General features: G+C 36.1%; 1 protein-coding gene across 2 annotated transcripts in view; it reads right to left on the reverse strand.

Annotated features, from left to right (window-relative positions):
- Positions 1 to 2,605: 2,605 nt before the first annotated feature.
- The window catches only part of LOC128011459 (CDK5 and ABL1 enzyme substrate 2), a 29,615-nt gene continuing 9,730 nt past the window's right edge, over positions 2,606 to 22,490 (reverse strand). The window contains exons 2-10 of one of the 2 annotated variants that reach the window (XM_052593897.1): positions 16,691 to 16,783; positions 13,488 to 13,565; positions 10,769 to 10,877; positions 10,415 to 10,568; positions 7,220 to 7,314; positions 6,784 to 6,890; positions 5,809 to 6,013; positions 5,289 to 5,430; positions 2,606 to 5,194 (exon numbers count right to left, since the gene is read on the reverse strand). In XM_052593897.1, coding sequence (XP_052449857.1) covers positions 5,290 to 5,430; positions 5,809 to 6,013; positions 6,784 to 6,890; positions 7,220 to 7,314; positions 10,415 to 10,568; positions 10,769 to 10,877; positions 13,488 to 13,565; positions 16,691 to 16,783 — 982 coding nt within the window. In that variant the 3' untranslated portion in view covers positions 2,606 to 5,194; position 5,289. Of the gene's footprint in view, positions 5,431 to 5,808; positions 6,014 to 6,783; positions 6,891 to 7,219; positions 7,315 to 10,414; positions 10,569 to 10,768; positions 10,878 to 13,487; positions 13,566 to 16,690; positions 16,784 to 22,490 lie in introns of both variants that reach the window. The other variant, XM_052593896.1, reaches the window with a different exon arrangement.

The following is a 22,490-nucleotide window of genomic DNA, read 5'->3' on the forward strand; positions in this document are numbered from 1 at the left end:
ATTAAGACAACACGCACAAAAGCAGCACTCAGTTGTACTACTCAGTATCACTGAAAGTGCCTGACGCAACTCTTGCTAATGCAGGATTGTTAAATAAGGTACAAATAAGATATAGAAAGCTGACAGAGCTCCATTAATGGCACACAACCATGAAGTATTAGAATAGCAGCATCGGTAAATATGACACATACACACTCACTCAGTGATAACTGTCTACAAGCCAATTAGACTGTCCTCCTCCACTCCTTTCTGAGTCTAGCTTGTGTTTACTTTCTGAGTGTGTCTATCCCATTCACAACACAGGGAGAAAAAACCTGAATAGCCAAAGGTCACTGTATCATTATGGAAAAACAGAACAGGCTCATGCAAATTTGTTAAGTAGGAAAGAGGTTGATGGAATTATGGTGAAATCCTGATCAAGGTATAAAAGTCAGTCCTAAGCACAATATAGCAATACTCCTACTTTGCCTTACAGGACAAAAGCTGTTCAAAAGTGACAAGAGTAGCAGTGAACGAGTGAAGAATGAACTTCTCTGCTCTGTTGGTGAGTAAAACTAGCAAATTTCTGTGTAGAATAAGACCCAGTGTTTGTTGTATAGTTTGAGCGTCTTCTAATATGTGCTGTTTGAAACAGGTGTTTGTTTCTGCTTTCGTGTCTGTTTACGGATATCATGGTCTGCCCTGCTCGGACTGCGATCATCCATGTAGTGAGAATCGCTTGAAAAATGTCACCGATCAATTATGCAAGACAATGTACTTTTCAGACTGCAGACTGAACAACCACATTTCTAACAAAGCCAATCCTACTTGGAAGTGCAAGTAAGTTTTCCTACAGTTTATTCAGTTATTTATTCATGCTAGTAAGATTTCTTTTGTGTAGTAATATTACATGAGAAGCTGTTGGGTGTTAAAGGGATAGTTTAGTACCTTGGTTATGCTAAACAAAAGAAAGAAATGGTTTTTGGGTGCACTATCCCTTTAAGGACTCAAATGCATAGTGTTAATAGGGAAGACCAGCCTTGGTTCATTAATATTATTACTTTCTATTTGATTTAACAGCTTTATAAAGTAATTAGTTTTTATTTCATATTTTGCATTTTGTTTACTGCCGTTTAAATGTAGGCATATTTAATAAGGTTGTTTAGCAGTGCTTATATCTGTAGCTAGTTGACGTTGAAGAACTGGATATGGCCTCACTTAACCTATATTGCTGATTCTTATCAGCCAGATGTGAGTTATAAAATGTTTTTATAACATGTAAATCAAATTGTGTCTTTAAAGCAACTGTGTGTAGGCCTAAGTTTTTTTTTTTTTTTTTTACCATGAAATTCAACTTCAGAATCATTTTGATGGTACACTGGCTTCCAATAAGGTGAATGGCTTCTTTTCTGGGAGTTTGAAAGTTTGGCGTGAAAAGCCTTTACAACATTATGTCAAGATTGTTATATGGCAGCAGCTGTCTGCTTTAATTACGACCATGTGTCCCAATTGACCCTTTGCAGGGGGGTTGCTTCACAGGCGATCTGACCAGTCATGGTGCTATTTTGGTCTGACTAAAAAACAAACAAACAAAAACGACAGGAGGGTATATTAACGTCAGTGGACTTGAACTTGGAAAACTACATACAGTTGCTTTGTTATAACATGATTTATTTGCATGATTAATGAAGTGCTGTTTTATACTGAGACTCACTACTCTTTCTTTTCAGCAGCTTATCTACAGATGGGGACAGGCTTCTGCCAGTCTATAACGCCACATGTGACGAGTGCCGTGATCCAAGCTCTTTCATCAAAGTGCCCATTTTGCAAACTATTAGCATGTTATTCAAACAGAGCTGCCCGAGCACCTATAATCACAGTCTCGTCATATTAACCGTGAAACCAGTCACAATCTCATTAGGCTGTACGTGTGCAAAGAAGAATAGATTTCCCCTTAGATCTGTTCTTTAATTTGCCCTTCTCTGAACTGCAATCTGTTCACACAATTTATTACAAGACGAACGCTCGAACTATTGTAACATTTACATGTTATACATACCTGAAAAATGACAATGCTATTATTGTTTTGCCTATTTATTCTTCTTATAGAAGTAAATAAAGCTTGTTCAAATAAACCCAACTGATTTTCTTTTTCTTTTGTGTGTGTATGATAAATCAAAATCTGCAATTATAGTAGCTCATTCAGATGACCCCAGTGTCACATTATAGTTGTGTATTTTCCATCTGATCAGACTCATCAAACTTGTATTAAACATTGTGGTAAGGATATCCCACAGAAAAGGAATTCCAACCCAGAACGGTTGTTTCCAGGAATCATGTCAGGGTTCAGTATCTCAGACAAATAGCATATTGTCTTGCATAAGCAAATTTTAAATGTTAATTTAGACTCAGTACGGTATTACTCTGAAATAACTTTTTCAGAAAGTTTCAGATTAATAGCTTATTCTAGAGTAGAACAGAAGTGTCAGCTCTTTCAATCCAGCCAGTGAACACTTTATATGTTTATTAATTATTATATTAATGAGTTACATTTTGATTCATGACATACTTTTTTCTTTGTGTCTGTAAATGTGGAAATAAATATCCAGAAATAAATAACTTGCACTTTTCAGTGATATTAGAAAATATATTTGTATATTTGTGAAAGTGCATGATAATTCAACAATTATGACAATTAACACACACAATTCTTGATACATTAACTTAATGTAAAAAAAGGTACAGATAGAGATAGAGATACAGAGTGAAAGAGAGAGACAGCACATGAAATGACAGCTTGTACTGTCATCAGTTAGAAAGGAGTTATAATTTGTAGTATATCTTTAGGAAAGATGCTAATATGACTTCAGCAGGTCTACAATACAGCTGTATCCCTTATCTGCTGCTGACATCCTTCCCAGCCTTCCTATAATAATTCATAAATGGAAGATTTATATGCTGAACTCCTCAGAAAAGATCAGAGGAAATGTATTTTATGATATATCCGCTTCTTGTAGGCAAAACACAACTGAAACGACCAATTGAAAATTAAAACCATAATTGTCACAATTGAGTAATGAAAGAAATCGGGTCTGTATGATCTGTCCAGTGACAGACAGGTTTGGCTCAACCACGCTCAGATTTAAAACAAATAATAAAAGAGATAATTCCCTTTCAGTGCATGTTACGGTGATTAGCCTTTGGAGTGCAGTACTGGAGGCTATAGAACAAATCACAGTGTAAATAAACTAAATACAACTGCTTTACTTCCATTTTTTCCCCTTTACCAAATAATTTATTACACAACAATCCTAGGCACTTTAATTCAACGTGTTTAAAACTGATTTTCCATCCATTAGACCTGCCACTTCAGTTTGTTTAGGGCCCTAGATCACAAAAATGTAGCGCACACACAAACATAAAACTAAGAAAGGCCTTTAAAAATGGCCAATTTCTGTGTGACTTAAAAATATCTCGCGAGGACATGACTGGGATGCTGCTTTTTAGGCCTTTGTAACAAGATCCCCTTCCTAAAGGCTTTCGTGTTAACACGTGATTGCTAATCGCTTCCTCTAGAGGGCGTCTCTAGCATACTCACTACTTAATAGTGCTTTCAGAGCACAATATCGGATTAAACACGGTATATTACTGGAAAATACTGTATTATTTCAGGATTACTATCATAAAAAAAGACAGGCATTTAATTGTGGACAACATTACCAGCACATCTACATCAGAGTAACGGATACAGCAGCCATCCTCAAACTGGCTACTGACAAACACACAACCTTTTCACACAGCATTGACAGAGAAACAAATCAGGTAGACATGGATGAATATAACTTTTGAGAGTAAATGGGTCAAAAGCATCTATAATATTGCATAGATTGTGGAAGAAGGGAAAACCTTTTGGATAAATCATGATACTGTATGCTATACAGTTGAGTATACAGCTACGGTAGTTGAGAAACAGAACACAACATTTTATGGCAATTAATGAATAAACAGTAAAACTGACATGTACATACATATATATGTGCTCACCAAGGCTGCATGTAATTGATTAAAAATATGAATATATAACCTATTCCTGTGATGCAATGCTGAATTTTCAGCAGTCATGATTACTCCAGTCTTCAGTGTCATATTATCCTTCAGAAATCATTTTTATCATCATCACCGTTACATTATTATTACTATTTTTTATTTATTTCTTGGAAACGGTTGTACCTTTTATTCAGAAGTCTATGATGAGAGAACACTCAAAATATCAGCATTTATTTTAAATAGGAAAGACATTAATAATCGTATAAATCTTTTAATCCATTTAATGCAACCTTGTTGAATAACAGTAAAAAAAAAAAAAAAAAAAAAGGTGTATATATATATATATATATATATGTGTGTGTGTGTGTGTGTGTGTGTGTGTGTGTGTGCGTGTGTGTGTATACCGGTATGTATGTATGTATTAATACCATGCGTCTTATAAGATTACTTCACCACCTTAAAATAAAAAACCTGTCATCTTTTACACATTTACATCATGACTTTTTCTTCTGTGGAATTTAAAATAATTATTTCTTTTAATTCTATAAAAAAAAAAAAAAAGTGAGAATACCACAGCAGCACTGAAAATGTGCTTCTCTTGAAATCAGCTCTAATATAGAGCACCCTTCAAAGCAAAATCAAGCCTTGTCAACGAAATGAACATATTAGGTCTGAATACGAAAGTAGATTTAGTCAGTCACTCAATAACACTTTCAGAGTACGCTACTGAAGTAAGTGCATATATAATATATAATCTGTGCTAATGACTATATTATTATTGCATAACGTTTACATGTATAGTTTTTTTGTTTGTTTTAAAGTGCTTTAGTGTTACAGTGAATGGTAAGTTGTTCTATACAAAAGGAGAAGTCTAAATTAAATACAAAATATTTTTGGTAAATAGATACAGAATGTTAAAAACATGCATTTGCACACAAGTGAAGTAGCAGGAGTTAAAACGTTTCCCTTGTCATGCGAGTGTTAAAACCTTCTGATTTCAATAAAAGAAGATTTGTGCTGTTTCCCTCGGCAGTATTCCCATGGTGGTCACAAAAACAGACAGCCATGAGAAGAAAAGCCGCTGGCCGGATTGCTACATAAAGCATCATTTGGAACGTCAGTTCGTCCTCAGAGCTTCGTGTTGATATGTATTTGCAGCTTCCTCCAACTGCAATGGAGGGAACGCAGAGTCACACATTTTTGACTGCTTCATGCATCTCATCTGTATATTCACAACAGTCCTGAGCCTCCGCTTTACCCACGTCAGGTCTGCTGCACCAGTCTGCGGTAATGGGGCATGACTTTACTCTCCGGAAGGTAAAGTGCCATTTCCAGAGCCACCAAGATAGTGAACTCGAAAGCAATCAGCTCTCGACGGCTTATCCGGAACCTCTCTTCTAGTTTCTTTGGGCAGAAAAAAACAGATAGATATACATTAGAAACAGACAGATAGCTATACAAACACTGCTTTTTGTTGAAAGTAATGTATACCTTTATTCAGCAGAGGCACTTAATTGATCAAACATGACCATAAAGACATTTATAATGTTACAAAAGATGTGTATTTCAAATAAATGTTGCTCTTTTGAATCTGACATTCATTAAAGAATTCACAGGTTCCCAACAAAGATATAATAGAAAAATATTTCACAATATTACTGTATTTGTCATTAAATAAATGCAGCTTTGGTGTGCATAAAAGACTAATCTTTCCATCTCTAGACTTTTTGAACTGCAGTGTATGTGTGTTGAGTGGAAAGTGTGTGTCGGAGCATCACTCACATCGATCAGTTGCTTGACCTCTTGTTTCTTCAGGTCGCTGCTGATCTTGGCGGCGAGTAGGAGGCACGCGGCCGCCACCAGCTTCCTGTTCTGCTTGTTGAGACGCCCCTGTAGGACCAGCTTCTCGAAGTACACAAATGCCATGGCTATGGTGACCGGCTGCAGAGAAGACTCCTCTCCCACTGAACGGATCTCCCTCTTTAAACTGATGAAGAGAGGGAATGACAGAGATGTTGGCAGACGGCAAAAGAAGAATGCATTTATACACAAATGTAACTTAAAGTACTTTTACATTTTTAAAAGGGATAGTTCACCCAAAAATGTAAGTTACTCACCCTCATGTCGTTCTAAACCCATAAGACCTTCGTTCATGTTCAGAACACAAAGTAAGAAATCGTTGAATAAATTCATTATTTTTGCTTTCTTTTCGTACAAAAATATTTTCGTAGGTTTATAAATCACAGCTGAAACAATGACGTTAAAGACTATTTTAACGATGTCCTTAGTATCTTTCTGGGCCTTAAATGAGGTAGTTGTGTTGCTGTCTATGGTGGGTCAGAAGGCTCTCGGATTTCATAAAAAAACAACAACAACAACAAAAAAAAAAAAACGTAATTTTTGTTCAGAAAATGAATGAAGGTCTTACAGTAGAGCTATGAATCTTTGGATTCATAGGGATTCGATTTTTGATTCAAGAACAATTTTTGTTCAAAAAAGTTAAAAGTCTCCATTAATTCGTGCTTGTAGTAATTTAATGTGTATATATATAGCATTGAATCGCTATAGAAATCACGGTTAATTTGTTTCTTGATTACTAGCCGAAATTCAAAAATCCATGTTTCAAGCTCGATGCATTATGAAAAAACACAACATGAATTGCTATCTTACAGGTTTGAAAAGAAAAAAATAACTTTTGAGTATTCCTGTGTATGTAAACAGTTATGGAAGTAAACTGTATTTGAAATGTGTGTGTACCTTCTGATTTTGCTCAGCGTGAGTTTGACGTGGGGGAATTTTTCCTTAAAGGTCTCATTCATATCCTTCTTCAGATCTGACGGTTTGACGTACTCTATTACTGTTGTCTGTTGAAGAGATGAACAGAATAGCAGTAGAAACTGAGAATCTACATCAGTAAAATAATCAGCAAAAAAAACTTTCTACAGTGTACATGTCTAAGCAGTATTCTCGAGTGGTCAGTAATGACGTCAGCTGGATAAGTTATGTTTATCCGTGTCTGTAGGTCAGAGCACCCTGCTTTTGGCAGGTTTAAATCCCACAGATAGCCATTCATCCCTAAATGTGTGTCTGATGGGTAAATTAATGTCTAAAAGCAACAAACAAGATCAAACTGGGCTGCATTTTTTTGACATCCCAAATAAATACATATACACACACACACTGCATCTCTCACCATGTATGAGGCAAAGATGAGCACTCTTTTGTGTTTTCCACATGGCCACCGTGGGTCACTGAGCATATTTGGGTCATAGTCAGTGTCTTCAAGGTCTGAAAAAAACAAAACAAATAAACGCACACAAGGACATGGCTGTCAAAGGAGTGTAATGTGGCCCATTTAAGCGTGTTTTTGAGATGATGGTGACAGTATCTTCCTGCACTGACTAGGCATAGCTATATAAAAGGGGTCGTTCACCCAAAAATCTGATGTCCGTCAGCTGTTGTGGACAGTAAATGATGACAGAATTTTAATTTTTTTGGCTGAACGTTTCGTTTAAGACAACACACAAAATAAAAACACAATTAGTACTCAGTACGTACAATCAGCAACACAACTGATTGACACAAGTGTTGCCAATGCAGGCTTGCTAAATAAGGTACAAGAATACAGAGAGCTGATGATTCACACACTTACTAAGTATTAGAATACAGGAATAGCAGCATTAGTAATCATCACATACACACGCACACACACACACGCACGCACGCACACATATAGCGCACAAGCATCTAACATTCACATTAAACTTTGTGCTTCGTTACTTTTGATATGGAATACATTCTGAGATTTCAAATCCTGACAAATTGATTACAAATATGATGTAAATTATTATATTTCAACCACGAATTGTAGTGAAAGTATAATTATAGAATTCAAAAGTTGATTTAAAAACTGACTTGTAAGGAATTTAAACTGCAATTGAAACAGGAATGAATTGAATGTTTTGGACCTGTTCATCTTTGGACTTGGTCACTTGAACTAGCACGATTCTCCATACAGTTTAAAGCTTCGGTTGAGAGATTTTTTTCCGTTTTATATATATATATATATATATATATATATATATATATATATATATATATATATATATATATATATATATATATATATATATATATATATATATTAGTGCTGTCAAAATTAGCGCGTTAACGCATTCGATTAATTTGAAATATTTAACGCGTTAAAAAAAAATAACGCAATTAACGCGGTTGCAGTTTTTTTTATTTCCAGTTGTGGCCTATGTGTGTTCAACGTGCAAAGAAATATGGATAAGACCAAGGAAGGACTTTTAGACGGAAAGTTTCAGTATAAAACTCTGCCGGATTACTCTTCAGTCTGCCACAAGAAACATTACTCTTCATTTAGTCTGCCACAAGAAACAGCAACATTAAAATCATGAACTCAAATGTCATTGTTTAATAAAAAAAAAACAATGACTGTAACAGTGCGTAAATCAGACCTTTCTGTAACGCTAACGTTAATAAGCTTAAACGAAATAACGAAATAATTGTGTAGCGGAGTATTTTTTGTACACAGTGCCGCGGAACTGTCAATCACTCCTGTACGCGTGCATCACTGTCCTCCTCAGCTGCAGCAACTTGCGCTCTCTCTCTTCATCAAGCTTTAAAACAAAAAGGGGACAAAAAGATCATATTGTCTTTGTGCATAGGCTTTAGATTAATTAGATAAATGAATATCTAAATTTGTGCCTTGCCGTCTACGGTATTTTTTTTAGAACTTAGAAAAAAGATGCTGCAGCCAATGAACAGCCAGCGGGGGCTGCAGGACGACTCAACCTCCGCAGACAGTTTTTAATGTTTATCAGACAATAAATACTCAAGATTTTGCTTTAGTATAACTCACAACGAGTTTCACACACCTTCTCCGGCCACGTTGAGTTGTTGACTCTTAACAGTGGGAAAAGCGACACATGCGCTTGTACTATACAATATACTTGTATAACTTAAGGGTGAATGGGTAATGTAGTTTCTGCTCTGGGTGGGATGAATTAGGAAGCTCGCATTGTGAAGGGCGCTCTGAAAATCCGCAGTGCAGGTGAAAGATTAAAACCTCTATTAAAACAGATGTCCAAATGAGCGTACCGGTACGCTACAAGCACGTTCTGGGCGCATGGAGAGGTGGCGGTACGCTCAAGAGCTATATTTGGAAGTGGCGGTACTGAGTACTGGTGCGTACCGGCCCACTTAAAGCACTGGCAATGACTATACTTTGGAATTTTTTTGCAGTCCACTTAGAATTCAACATGGAAATCATTTTTGTTTTTTATTGGCATTGATTGTTTTGAAATTCAAATGGTACTTACATGCCTGTGTTTTTATTTCTGTAATAAATATGGCTTTCAAGCCAACAGTTAATTTGGAGAATATTGATGGTTTATTGCAGGTATGTTGTTTACATGAGAAAATCTGTGTTACAAGTTAAACAAAAATTCCAATAAACAATCATATTTTGAATTTAAATAGTTTCTTTGTCTTGAGTTTACATTAATTATTTACATTTTACATTTACATATCCAAAAAGTTTCAGTCTTTTAATTGCGATTAATCGCGATTAATCGCGATTAATTTTAAAAAATTGTGCGATTAATTAGTTAATTTTTTTTAATCGATTGACAGCACTAATATATATATATATATATATATATATATATATATATATATATATATATATATATATATATATATATATATATATATATATATATATATATAAAAAGACAAGTACTATACCTGATATATATCCAAATTATCAAATTGAATTAAATCGAAATTAGCATCGAATCAATAGTGAATACGAGCTGAAATCAAAATCTGTGACAAAACCCAGACCTAGTGGACACAGTACACCATGACCAAAGAGAAACATTTACATAGTAATTTACTATTTAATTGCCAAACCTTAATTTTCAGTTTAGTTTTTTCTTTCTGCTAAATGAAAACTTGGCATTTTAGCCAACAGTTAATTTTTCAGTTCTTCAAAAATCTCTTATTCTTGCGAAGGCTGCATTTATTTGATTAGAATTACAGTAAAAGCAGTAAGTTGTTACTGCAATTTAAAATAGCTTTTTTTCCCCACTGTAATATATTTTAAGTAATTTTTCTTCCTCTAATGCAAAGCTGAATTTCCAGCATCATTGCTCCAGTCTTCGGAGTCACATGATCCTTCAGAAATCATTCTAACATGCTGATTATTTATTTTTGCTCAAGAAACATTTCTAATTATCAATGTTAAAAACAGCTGTGCTGCTTCCTTTAGATATTCAGCTAATTTTTGGACAATATATGCCTATAGGAGGTCCTCACGAGTTTATGTGCGCTCGTGTGTGTGTGTGTGTGAGAGACATACTCAGGTCCAGGCCGACGGTGCTGTTAAGGCGAGAGGGAGGATAACTGCAAGGGATGCTGTTTCTGGAATACGGCAAGGGCAGGGCGAGATCCACTGCAGGCTTGTGGTGGTCCAGAGCATTAGTGGGGTACAGAAACTGAGCGTATGACACCGTCTGCACAACAGATAAGATCATAACAAGCTTCTGTCAGCCTGAGACATCCTGACAGCTCCTTTAACCTTCTGGGTGCATCAGATGAAGAGATCTAAAGCTGTCATTCCTGAGCAGGTCCAGTGGTACGCTGAGCACTATGCTCCGTGATATTTCCTGACTGACTGATTGAAAGGTGCAAGGACAGAATGACAAGCTCTTACCCTGCCGTACATGCCCAGCTCCACCCCCTCCAGCCCGGGAAGCATCTCTAGGGTGGTGGATATTCCTCCAGATGAGTGTCTCCGCCGCTGAGCATCCAGACGAGGGTCACTGACACAAAGACAGATTGACAGATGCTTGTTTTCACTGATTAAATCCAAAATTAAGAACAGGGATGCCCAAACTTATTTGTCAGCCAGTCCCCTTTGACCTAAAGTAGTACTTGAAGTATACCCTGAGATTGTAAGTTAATATATTCAATAATTTAAAGGGATCGTCCACTCAAAAAATGAAGATTTGGTCATAATTTACTCACCCGCATGTTGTTCCAAACCCATGAATTTAGCTAATGCTGGAAACATAATCTAAGGTATTTTAAATGAAACCTGAGAGGATTCTCTTCCTCCATTAAAAAAGCAAGTAACCAGAACTTAGAAGATTCAAAAAGTCATAATGATGATTTGTTTGTGTTTAGAAGATAAACCAAAATCTTATGGGTTTGGAACAATATGAGGGCGAGTAAATAATGACAGAATTTACATTTTTGGGTTAACAATCCCTTTAATAACACATTCACATCATGTCTCTCTGGTGTTGGATACTGGTCACATGCATTCGTATTTTTTTTTTCTTTACTTTTGTAAGGATGTGATTTTAACCGTTTTCATTTTTAAATTATTTAATTTGGCATTTATTATTTAATTAACTATTAGCTTTTCATCAACTCAAACTTAGTTAAGAGTTAACCTTAGTTACTGAAGTCATTTAAGTAAACAAGTCTTAAAGGTATAGCTATGACTGGTTTTTATGCAAGAAAGCTGCAATAATACTATCACTAACTTCAATATTATTAAAGTGCTGCAAAGTGTTTTCATACAAAAAGTGTATCAACTTGGAGTTTTGTGGCTTTATGTCCATTTTTAACTGCTCTGAGATCATCTGTGTTTATGATATCATGGTAACACTGTACTCAAAGCCTTTAGGTATAATGCATGATAAAGGGGTATAATGCATTTTAATTATTCATATTGTGCATTGTAATACATTATAACTTGCCTAAATAATTATAACTGCATTTAAAACAAAATAAAACAAAAAACAAAAAAATTAAATAATGGTAATTGACAATTATTCATGAGATTGTACAGTGGATTATAAGGTGCACTACAAGATATTATTAATGCATTAAAACAAATTTATGAGGCATTATACATAAAGGTTTTATTTTAAGTTGATACTGATATCATTTATTAAAATCCTTTATTTTAGTTGATATCAGAATTTAAAATGTCCTTTTACCTTTCTGAGAAATCAGACTCATCTTGTACTCACAAAACGGTCCAATCAAACTCTCTGTAAGAATGTCTTTGCTCCTAATACCACCTAACTGTGACATGCACTAAAATCTGTTGGCTATTTAAAAATAAATGCTCTTGGGATGAGCCTTGCAATATTTCCCACCTTGAAACAAGACGAAAAGACGTTAGCTCATTAAATATAAATGTTGCTTGGTTGAAAGAATCTGTACGGACTTGAAAACGAGTTCAAACACAGAGCCAATTCAACACACACAAGTCTAACTCACCTAATACAGACAGCTTGAAATTCAACCTGTTCCAGTCTTTTGCTTTTCCTTTCAGACAGAAGTAGCCGAGTGTGTTGAGATACAGAGCTGCTCGTTGAGCACAGACTGAACACACACACACATATATATTCACTCCCTCTAGCAGCCCTTATCTATAGTCTTAGACCGCTTGCATAACATGGCTGTTTAATTTCCTTCTCTTTTTCAGGAAAGTGACCTAAAAGACAACTTTTCCCATGGTCCAATTCCTTATTTCAGCATTTTATGAAACCATAATGAAAGAGGGTGGGAAAGGAGAGGAGGCCTTTGGTTGTGTCATGCCAGGCCCATTTAATGGATGTGGGAAAAATTCCTTCCTGTCCCATTTGCCCTGAATCTCACCCTAGATAGGAATCCCCCGAGGAGAGCAGAGGAACCAAACAGAACTTATATTCAGCTCAACAATTCTCCTTGTGTGCATCTGTCTATTTGAGATTTAGGAAAACATGTAAAAGACAAGTCTTGGAAATGGGAATCTCAATTCTAATTCTGATTCTGAATTCCATTGATTCTCCCGTGCTAGAACAGTTTTGTGTAGTATTATTTCAACCCAGTCACCCCTAGGTAAGAAAACGTTACTTACAATAGAAAGAAATATACACATATACTAAATGAAAGACATTTGAATGAAAAGGTACAGAATGAAAGGGTTAGTTAATCTAAAAATGAAAATTCTGTCATTAATTACTCACCCTCATGTCGTTCCCATCCCATAAAACTTTTGTTCATATTCACAACACAAATTAAGATATGTTTGATGAAATCCAAGAGCTTTCTGAACCTCCATTAACAAATGTAACAATGATTTTATTTGATCCAGAAAGGTGGCAAGAACCTTGTTAAAATAGCCCATGTGACAGTGGTGCAATTTTAATGTTATGAAGCCTTGAGAACATTTTTTTTTTTATTCACAAGAAAACAAAAATAACAACGGTTTCAACCGATTCAGTAAGTGTGTGAGTCAGACTCATTCTTCGGCCTGATTATACCGATTTATCACTCATTAGTGGGAGTCTTTCTGGCTGATTCATTAAATAAAAAGTTTGGATCCACCTTTGATTTAAATGTGCAGATTTTCATGTTTGTTTCATGCATACCTGATATAGAAGCTCTCTCCATAAGGCAGCACAGAGAAGGCGGCACACAAAGACCTTTTGGCGCAGATAAGCACAATCCTGCAGTGGTGAACACAAACGAGTTAACATTACACACTCTTTCTCCACACGGACACACATACTGTATATACACAGGCCAACTCAAAACTCCATAACATAAATGACACACTAATCTCTCAGTACATTCAGATCAAGAACAAACAACACCTGTGACACCAGAGGGGTCAAATAGGGCAGGCTTAAAAATACACTCCTGCCTCATCAACACACACACGAACACACACACACACAGTTAAACACCTGCACTATCAGCATCAGTGTACACTTCTCTCTCGCTTCTCCACACAAACACACAGGATGCGTGTCAGCTATGGGTGGGTGACCGCATTTCAACCACAGAAATGTGAAAAAAGTGTGGTAAAATGGCAGTTAACATGAAACTGAGGGTCGGCCACAGCAGCCTAGAGGACTCTTTCTTCGTCATAAATCGATAGGCTCCAGAAATAACAGTGAGCATGAGGATGGATTTTCATTTCTTTCTCAGGTATCAATTTTGGAATTAATAGATTTTAACAACCATAATGAGAGTTTCTCTATTACAGTTAGGAGTAGTTTATCCGTAGTTACTATGTCGAGGTGATTTTCTATATTAAACCCAAAATAGGACATGACACCCTAGATTACAAATGTTTAATTTCAGTTATCTGATTTGATATTAATGGTGAATTCTGCAACAGTGCCCCATTGTTTCCTATTGGGGAACAGTATTAGCCTACAATTTTTTTCTGTTTTTTATACTGAGTATCTGCATTTGTTCCATAGATGAAGCCACTGAGGCTTATCTGGATCGGTGATCATCCAGTGGAAAATATCCTATCGGTTTTATTCGCCCACCCCCAATCCTGTCTGTGACCCTGTGAATGAGAGTAGGTACGTGCGTATTTGTGTGTGAAAATCCAAAGCCTGGGAACACAAGCGGAAAATATGGACCGCTGTCTATTTGGGGCAGTATCTAATGGGATTTTAGTAAACACAGCCGTCGTTTCTCAGATGGAACGAGGCCAGATCTCAGAGAGAAGAGCCACTTCCTTAAGGGAACAACACAAATCCCATCCAGTCATTCCTTAGGTTGAGTGTACTATGCCAAAGCTTGTCATAATATCAGACTGTAATGTTATGTAAAAGTCAGATAACTGAAATTCTAATTTTGTAACTCAGGGTTCATAGACTATTTTGGGGTTCAATGTAGTTGGAATTCTTCAGTAAAACAAGAGCAGGGTTTATGAAACAACTGGCATCAAAATGTTAATTTGATAAAAACAGTACATTAATATTGTGATACATTATTACAATTGAAAATAAATGTTTTCTATTTGAATATACAGCCATCTTTTGCAGCAACAACTGACTGCAATCAAATGTTTGCGATAACTGGCAATGAGTCTTTCACATCGCTTTTCACAATTTTGGCCCACTTTTCTTTGCAGAATAGTTTTAATTCAGCCACATTGGAGGGTTTGAGCATAAAAGGACCATTTAAGGTCATGCCATAGCATCTCAATTGGACTTAAGTCCAGACATTGACTTTGAGCACTCCAAAAGCTTAATTTTGCTTTAAGCCATTCAGAGGTGGACATGCTGGCGTGTTTGTGATCATCGTCCTGCTGCAGAACCCAAGTATGCTTGAGCACAAGGTCACAAACTGATGGCCGGACATTCTCCTTCAGGATTTTCTGATTGAGTGCAGAATTCATGCTTCCATCAATTATGACAACTCGTCTAGGTCCTGAGCTGCAAAGCACCATGTTTGACTGTTGGTAAGATGTTTATGAAATGTGTTGTAACGGGACACACACCTTCCAAATGTTCAACTTTTATTGCATCAGTCCACAGAATATTTGGGGATAAATCAAGATATTTTTTGACAAATGTGAGACGAGCCTTTGTGTTCTTTTTGGTCAGTAATGGCTTCTGGCTATAAACTCTCCCATGGATGCCGTTTCTGCCCAGTCTCTTTCTTATTGTTGAATCATGAACACTGACCTTAACTGAGGCAAGTGAGGGCTACAGTTCTTTAGATGTTGTTCTGGACTCTTTTATGACCTCCTGGATGAGTCGTTACTCTCTTGGGGTAATTTGGTAGGCCGGCCACTCCTGGGAAGGTTCACCACTGTTCCAAGTTTTCTCCATTTGTGGATAATAGCTCGGACCGTGATTCGCTGGAGTCCCAAAGCCTTAGAAATGGCTTTTTTTTTTAACCCTTTCCAGACTGATACATCAGCTATTTTGTTTCTCATCTGTTCTTGAGTTTCTTTACTTTGAGGTATGATGTGTTGCTCTTTAAGCATGCTTGACTTTGTCAGACAGGTTCCATTTAAGTGATTTCTTGATTCAACAGATCTGGAAGTATTCAGGCCTGGGTATAGCTAGTGAAATTTAACTCCAGTTTCTAAAATAGTGTAGTTAATCACAGTTCTTTCATGATTTAATATGAGGGGGCAATTAATTTTTCCTGTAGGACCAAGTAGGTTTGGACAACTTTTTTCCCCTTAATAAATAAAATTTAAATAAATGATAAATAAATAAAATCTATTCCAAGAATCATTTAAAAACTGCATTTTGTATTTACTTGCATTATCTATGTGTAATATTAAACTTTGTTAGATGACATGAAATTTTAAGTGTGACAATTATGCAAAAAATTTAATTAAATAAAATAAACTGGGGGCCTAAAATCTGTTCACAAAATGGTATATAAACTGGAATAATAGTATCTACTTCTGCTGTTCTTCTTTTTCATAGCACATAAAAACTTGTTTTTTTACATTAGAAAGTTTACATTTTAAAAATATGGCCTCTTTAACAACTTAGTTATTATAGGAAATGTGTCTTCAGTATTTGTGTACAAACTGTCAGATATATGATATCCTCACATGAATCATACAGGAAGACTGCATGAAGTAATTGTAACAGATCATTGCCAAACTGAGGAGAGAATGATGACGAGAGCCAGATTGTTTGTTTTGAAGCATAGAGAGGGGAAAACATGACTAGCATGGGAAAAGACAGACAGGCCGACAGACACAAACACTTACGTACACACACACACAACTCTGTGGGCTGTTATCACTGGTATTAACAACCCCAAAACCCACAAACCCACATGGAGAAGTGAATAAACACACCTGCTGCCCCTGGTGTCGTACTGCCTCATGTTCTTAATAAAGTGGACTTTCTTCACAGAGCGTGGACGAGGAGAGCCAGATGGGTTCCGACTCCTGAGGACAAATACAGATGGACAGAACATGGGTAAAACATGAAATGAAAATCTTTACCCTTTTAGATTTGGTTTCACCTCATCATTCTTACATAGACACAGCCTTTACAATACATGCTGCTGTGACTCAGAGCGGCTACAGCAGAACCAGGCAAGACAGCCCAAGTGCCCACAAGTATTTGACCCAAACTCAACAACTTCGATGGAAAGAATCAAAACAAAACACCAAACTCAGCTCACACAAGTTTTATGCTGCTTGAAACAGTTCTAAACCAAATGCAATTTCTTTCATTTGCTCTATAAAAAGTCATCTATTAATATACACCCATTTGTTCCCATTCAGCCAAGTGCTGTTCCAGCGTTTAAATGCTGTTTAAATGTGACTGAAGTGTGGGAGTCAACTGACTGGCTGTTTCCCCTCCTCAAGGGAATGTGTCATTATGGCTAATGAAACTGGCCATGTCCTGCTCCGCATGGCACTGTCATTACGGCTCTTTGCGCATCGACAAGAAACTATCCTCACATTTTACTGAGATGGGACTAAAGGCAGAACCAGTTATTACGTTTTGATGAATGACAGACAGTTTGCTTTGGGATAATATACATTAATGGATCATTTAAATAAAAGGTTGAATCATTCAGTGTGGGAAAGAGAGGGGAACAGGATCAGAAAGTACCATGCCACCCACAAGGCGATCAGCACTAACAATATGGTCAATACTGATTAAGGGCCCTATCATACACCCAGTGTTTTTTACTAGTTTCAGCCTGATGCAGTTATCATTTTCACATCCTGCGCCACATTTTTTTTTTTAATAGCAAATGCATTTGAACCCAGTTGTGTGCTCATGGACGTGCTGGTCTGAAAACGAGGTTCAGGCGCATTGTTGTTGAGTTGCTGAAATAGACTGTGCCATTGACTAACTAAAACCTGGTCTAAAGTCAGAGACGCAGTATTTTTTTGTTATTTAAAGAGCACATTAGTAATATGCGGCTTTAGGTGGGTCCACAACATGGGTATACTCTGTTTATTACACATACAAGGACGTCCAGCACCACACAAACATGCAAAATATTAACGCACACGAGCAGCTCCGCTTCCTTTCTGGAGACGCATTCTTTTTGCGCTTGAAAATTTTGCCATGTAAGTAGGCAATCCGCTATGGCGTGAGCACAACTGGCTCTTAAAAGGAAATGGGAAACGAGACTGATTGTTTTATTGCACGTTATGCCCAAAACACACCCATTACTCATTAAGAGAATAGGGACAACCCTTTTAGACCATGGGTGCCAAATGTTTTTCCCGTCGTCCAACTGTTAAAAGTGGATTCAGATGCCTTGTGCTTTAGACCATGCACTTAGATCTTTAAAAAAGGGCCCTTTTACTGACTTCAAAACTGTACGTAATTATATTTGTGTTGACATTTATCTTACTAGGTTTTTTTATTTTTTATTTAACCATACCAGAGCTTTCATTAAGCGGAGACAGTATAAATGGTGCAACCTGTTAGGATTATATGTATATATTATATTTTATTTTTCAAGCAACAACATATCATGCATAGAAATGTATAAGAGAGCTCTGCAAATCTCTGGAAAATATGGATTTTGGAGCATTAAACTATGCGATCCCGGTTGTCCCGGTTAAATAATAATGTGGACTGCAAAACAACGGTTTTCTAACGGAGTAGTTGTTAGGGCTTTAGAATGACTCCAGACCAGCTAGTCAGTCTTAAAGGGACAGCAACACAACAGATACATTCAAGGCCTAGAAAGGTAGTTAGGACATCGTTAAAATAGTCCATGTGACATTAGTGGTTCAACCTTAATTTTATAAAACTACAAGAATAATTTTGTGAAAATACCTGTTGAATAAAGTTATTTTTGTTTGTATTATCATAGCTTCAAAACATTAAGTTGAACCACGGATTTCACATGGACTTTTTTAAAAGTGTCCTTACTCCCTTTCTGGGCCTCGTATTTCATCAAAAATATTTTTTTTTCATATTAATTCATTCTAAATTTGTGTTCTGAAGATGAAAGAAGGTCTTACGGGGTTTGAATGACAAGAGGGCGAGTAATTAATGACAGAATTTAAATTTTTGGGTGAACTATCCCTTTCAACAAGCCCACATATGACATGGTTCAGACATTAAATTCATTTCTTTGAATATTCCTCAAAAAACCCTGCAGAAAAGTCAGCCTGTTGGGTTACGTGTCTTACCATAGTTACATAACTTTTGGTCTAAGTCTCATCTGTGTGTGTTCTAAACACATCTACCCCTACAGGAGATAGAATCACAGATTTTTGCCACATGCTTTGAGCTGCACAAACCCAGGCCACATCTACCTTCCGTTTGATTTGCAAACTATTACACAACCCTAGCGTGCTAAACAAACACAAACAGCTCCCCCTATTTGCACCTTCCATCTGCTCCGCCATTTGTGTGGTGATACACCCTCTCTCCAAATCTGAATTACTGTTATCATAACCCAGGGTGAGGAACCGCACCTGCGTGAAGGCGAGTGAGAAGAGCGAAGAAAAGCTGAAGACTGTGACCGAAAACAAATGAGGTGAAACCCCTTTCTTTATCTCCAGAATGAAAAACGTGATGAACTCTGAAGCAGCTGGCAGTTTTGCGTAAACCCCGTTCTCTCTCGGTCCATCTGTCACTCACTTGATCTCGACTTTTCATTTATTCTGTCTTTTCGCTCTCTGTTTTTTAGTTCATCAAGCCATTTGCATCTGTCTCAAATACAGAAAAAAGAATGGAGAGGAAACTAAGACATGAGCTTGGTGAGGCAGGACACTGGAGGTCATATCAAATCACAGACACAATCAGAGTGGGCAGATTGCCCAAAGAAAGATGGATGTGTTTGGATGAATCATCCATTAGAGCGTTCAAGGAAACAACTAACTTCATTATTGATTAGCCCGGTCTCTTTGTGCATCACTACACGTATCAATGACACAAAAGAAAAAAAAAATTACTTATAAACTATTACATTTACATGACTTATTTAGTGATGCTCTGATATAATAGTCTAGATGATGCAAATAAGACATTACATGGAAACTCTAGTACATTTTTGTAAAAATAAAACTCTAAAAACTAAAATCATTAGTTTAATGCTACAAGTAGCATTACAACTTTATTATTCAGCACTGTATGGAACATTGATATTTATGTTGAGGTTTGATAAAGATAACATTTAACAGTGTTATTGAATTTACTGTGGTTTTAAATATAAACTAAGTGAACTTATAGTAGAATTATAGCAATTTTAATTAAAATTTAAAAAAGGTTAAATCAGCAAAGCTTTTATAGGCTGCTGCTGCAGTGATTAAAATCCAAATATGTTGTTATGTAAATGTTTCTAATGTAAAAACTAAAAAACTAAATAAAAATTGCACGCATTGTATAGCGTATTAAAAAATTTAAACATTTCTTAAACTAGTTTATTTTAGCTATGCTAGCTACAATTAATCGCATTGGTCTAAGACTTACAGATTTGGCTCAATTAAAAATACATTATAAACAATATTAGGGATGAATGATTTTGACATCATCATAATTGTCAATTATTCCCTTTAAATTTTAACTGCGATTATTAATTATGATTAACAACATTTTAAATTGATGTTTAAACAACTGCATGCCATATTTTTATATGAAAACACTCTAAATGAAAAGATTTAGTGCTTTTGTATAGCATTAAGCATCAAATTTGAACTATTCATCAGATTGGTTTCTTCTTTAAGAAAATAAAATAAATAAAAATATGAATGGTATTATAATGTTATGCTAAAACGAAATTTCAAATAATGTGAAAAACCCTTAAGATAACATGTACTGTTGAATGGAAATAAACTAATTTTAAGCACGCCGGATAACATAAGTGGACTTTAAACAATTAATTGCCGCTTTTAACGATTACGTAATTGTTGCATCCATAATTGAATTAGAAATTTGATTAATTGTGCAGCCCTAAATAATATACATTTATAATTTTTTCCCCCCACCTTTCTATCCTCGTGATGTTTCCAGTCTATACATTTCTCGATGTAATATATCCTCACCATACTGGATTAATTCTCTTCTCATTTCTTCTTAGGGCCACAATTTTGTTTGAGGACCGATTCTTTAAATTAACTACTCTGTTTCAATAAACCCCTAAATTGCATCTTATTAACAGTTAGTGAGGTAGTGGTTACGTTTAGATATTATGGCATTAAGTGATCTAAAACATGGTCATGCAGAATAAGGCATTAATATGTTCTTTATAAATACTAACAGCCAATATGCTAATAATATGCATGCTAATAAGCAACTAGTTAATAGTGAGAATTGGTCCCTTACCCTTTTTTGTACTGACTAATCACAGGCCAAGAGTTTATGAATATGATCATTGCCAAAATTATCTACAAATAATGTTTTTTTTTTTTTTTCACTCAAAGGAGCTCAGATCAATGACGCTTATAACCAATCAGTTCCAAAAAGAAATACAAAACCTGTGCTGACTGAAAGAAAACAAGTTGCTAAAAGACTGAATCCAAAAGGATCTCATACTTTTATGTCCAGCAGATCCCTGCCCCTCATTACAGGGGATCAATAGCTGTTCCTGGCGACTGGATGCAGTCAGGCCACAATCACGTCACAAAGCTTTGAATAAATACCCTGGCGTAATCCTGCCTGGACATGCACAGAATTAAAGTGCTGAGAGAACATATGGCCTGATTCCATGCTTCCAATGTTCCAATAGCACACAGGGATGAAAGGCAAGGCTAGAGAAGCAGTGCTGGTGCAAAAAGTGCCGAAGCACAGGCTCAAGAGGAAGTGCCTTAGAGAAATGAGTGGGTGAAATGTCAGACCTCAATCAGTAGGCTGCTGTGTTGGAGGTGTGACATGGGCTACTACACAATTTAAGAGTGAGATCTTTGGCTTGGAGTTTGGTTGCACTCATCTAAAACAGCTGTTGCTCTGGATAATACTGTGCATAAACATATGATCAATGTATACTTCCATTTAAAAGTTTGGGGTCAGTACATTTTTGTAAAGAAATTTATTTCCAGAAAAAAAAAAGAAAAAAAAAAAAAAAATCAGCAAAACGGTTTTCAACACTGATAGTAATATGCAATGTTCAGCAAATCAGCATATTAGAAGGAATTCTGAAGGGTCATGTTAAACTGAAGACTGATGCTAAAAATTACATTAAAAAAATAAATAGAAAACGTATTTTAAATCGCATTCATATTTCACAGTATTACAGCTTTAATTGTGTTTTTTTTATCAAATAAATGTAGCCTTGGTAAGCATATATCACCTCTTTGAAGATCATTAAACATCTTTTTGCAGTACATTTCAGCGCAAAAAAATAAAATAAAGAATGTCAATTATATTGAAAGATAGGAGCAATTGTATTTACAATGTGAATATCAGTTATCTGACTTTAGTTTACATAACACAGGGTATATAAAGGAATCATGGAGTTAAATTTAATACCTTTTAAGACCTTTTTTGTAAGACTCTTTCCAAACATTTTAGGCTTTTTGACTTCAGGCAGCTCTGCACAAACCGATCGTCGGCTGATTTGAAGCAGTGCATGACGGTTATAAATTTTGTCCGACTTGATACAGCGCTGACGCCACGTGACTGTGACGTGTGCCATCAAAGTACCGCGAGAGCGATTCGAGAGTAGCCGGAGAA

Source organism: Carassius gibelio, chromosome B23 (assembly GCF_023724105.1).
Source record: "Carassius gibelio isolate Cgi1373 ecotype wild population from Czech Republic chromosome B23, carGib1.2-hapl.c, whole genome shotgun sequence".
Classification (NCBI taxonomy): Eukaryota; Metazoa; Chordata; class Actinopteri; order Cypriniformes; family Cyprinidae; genus Carassius; species Carassius gibelio.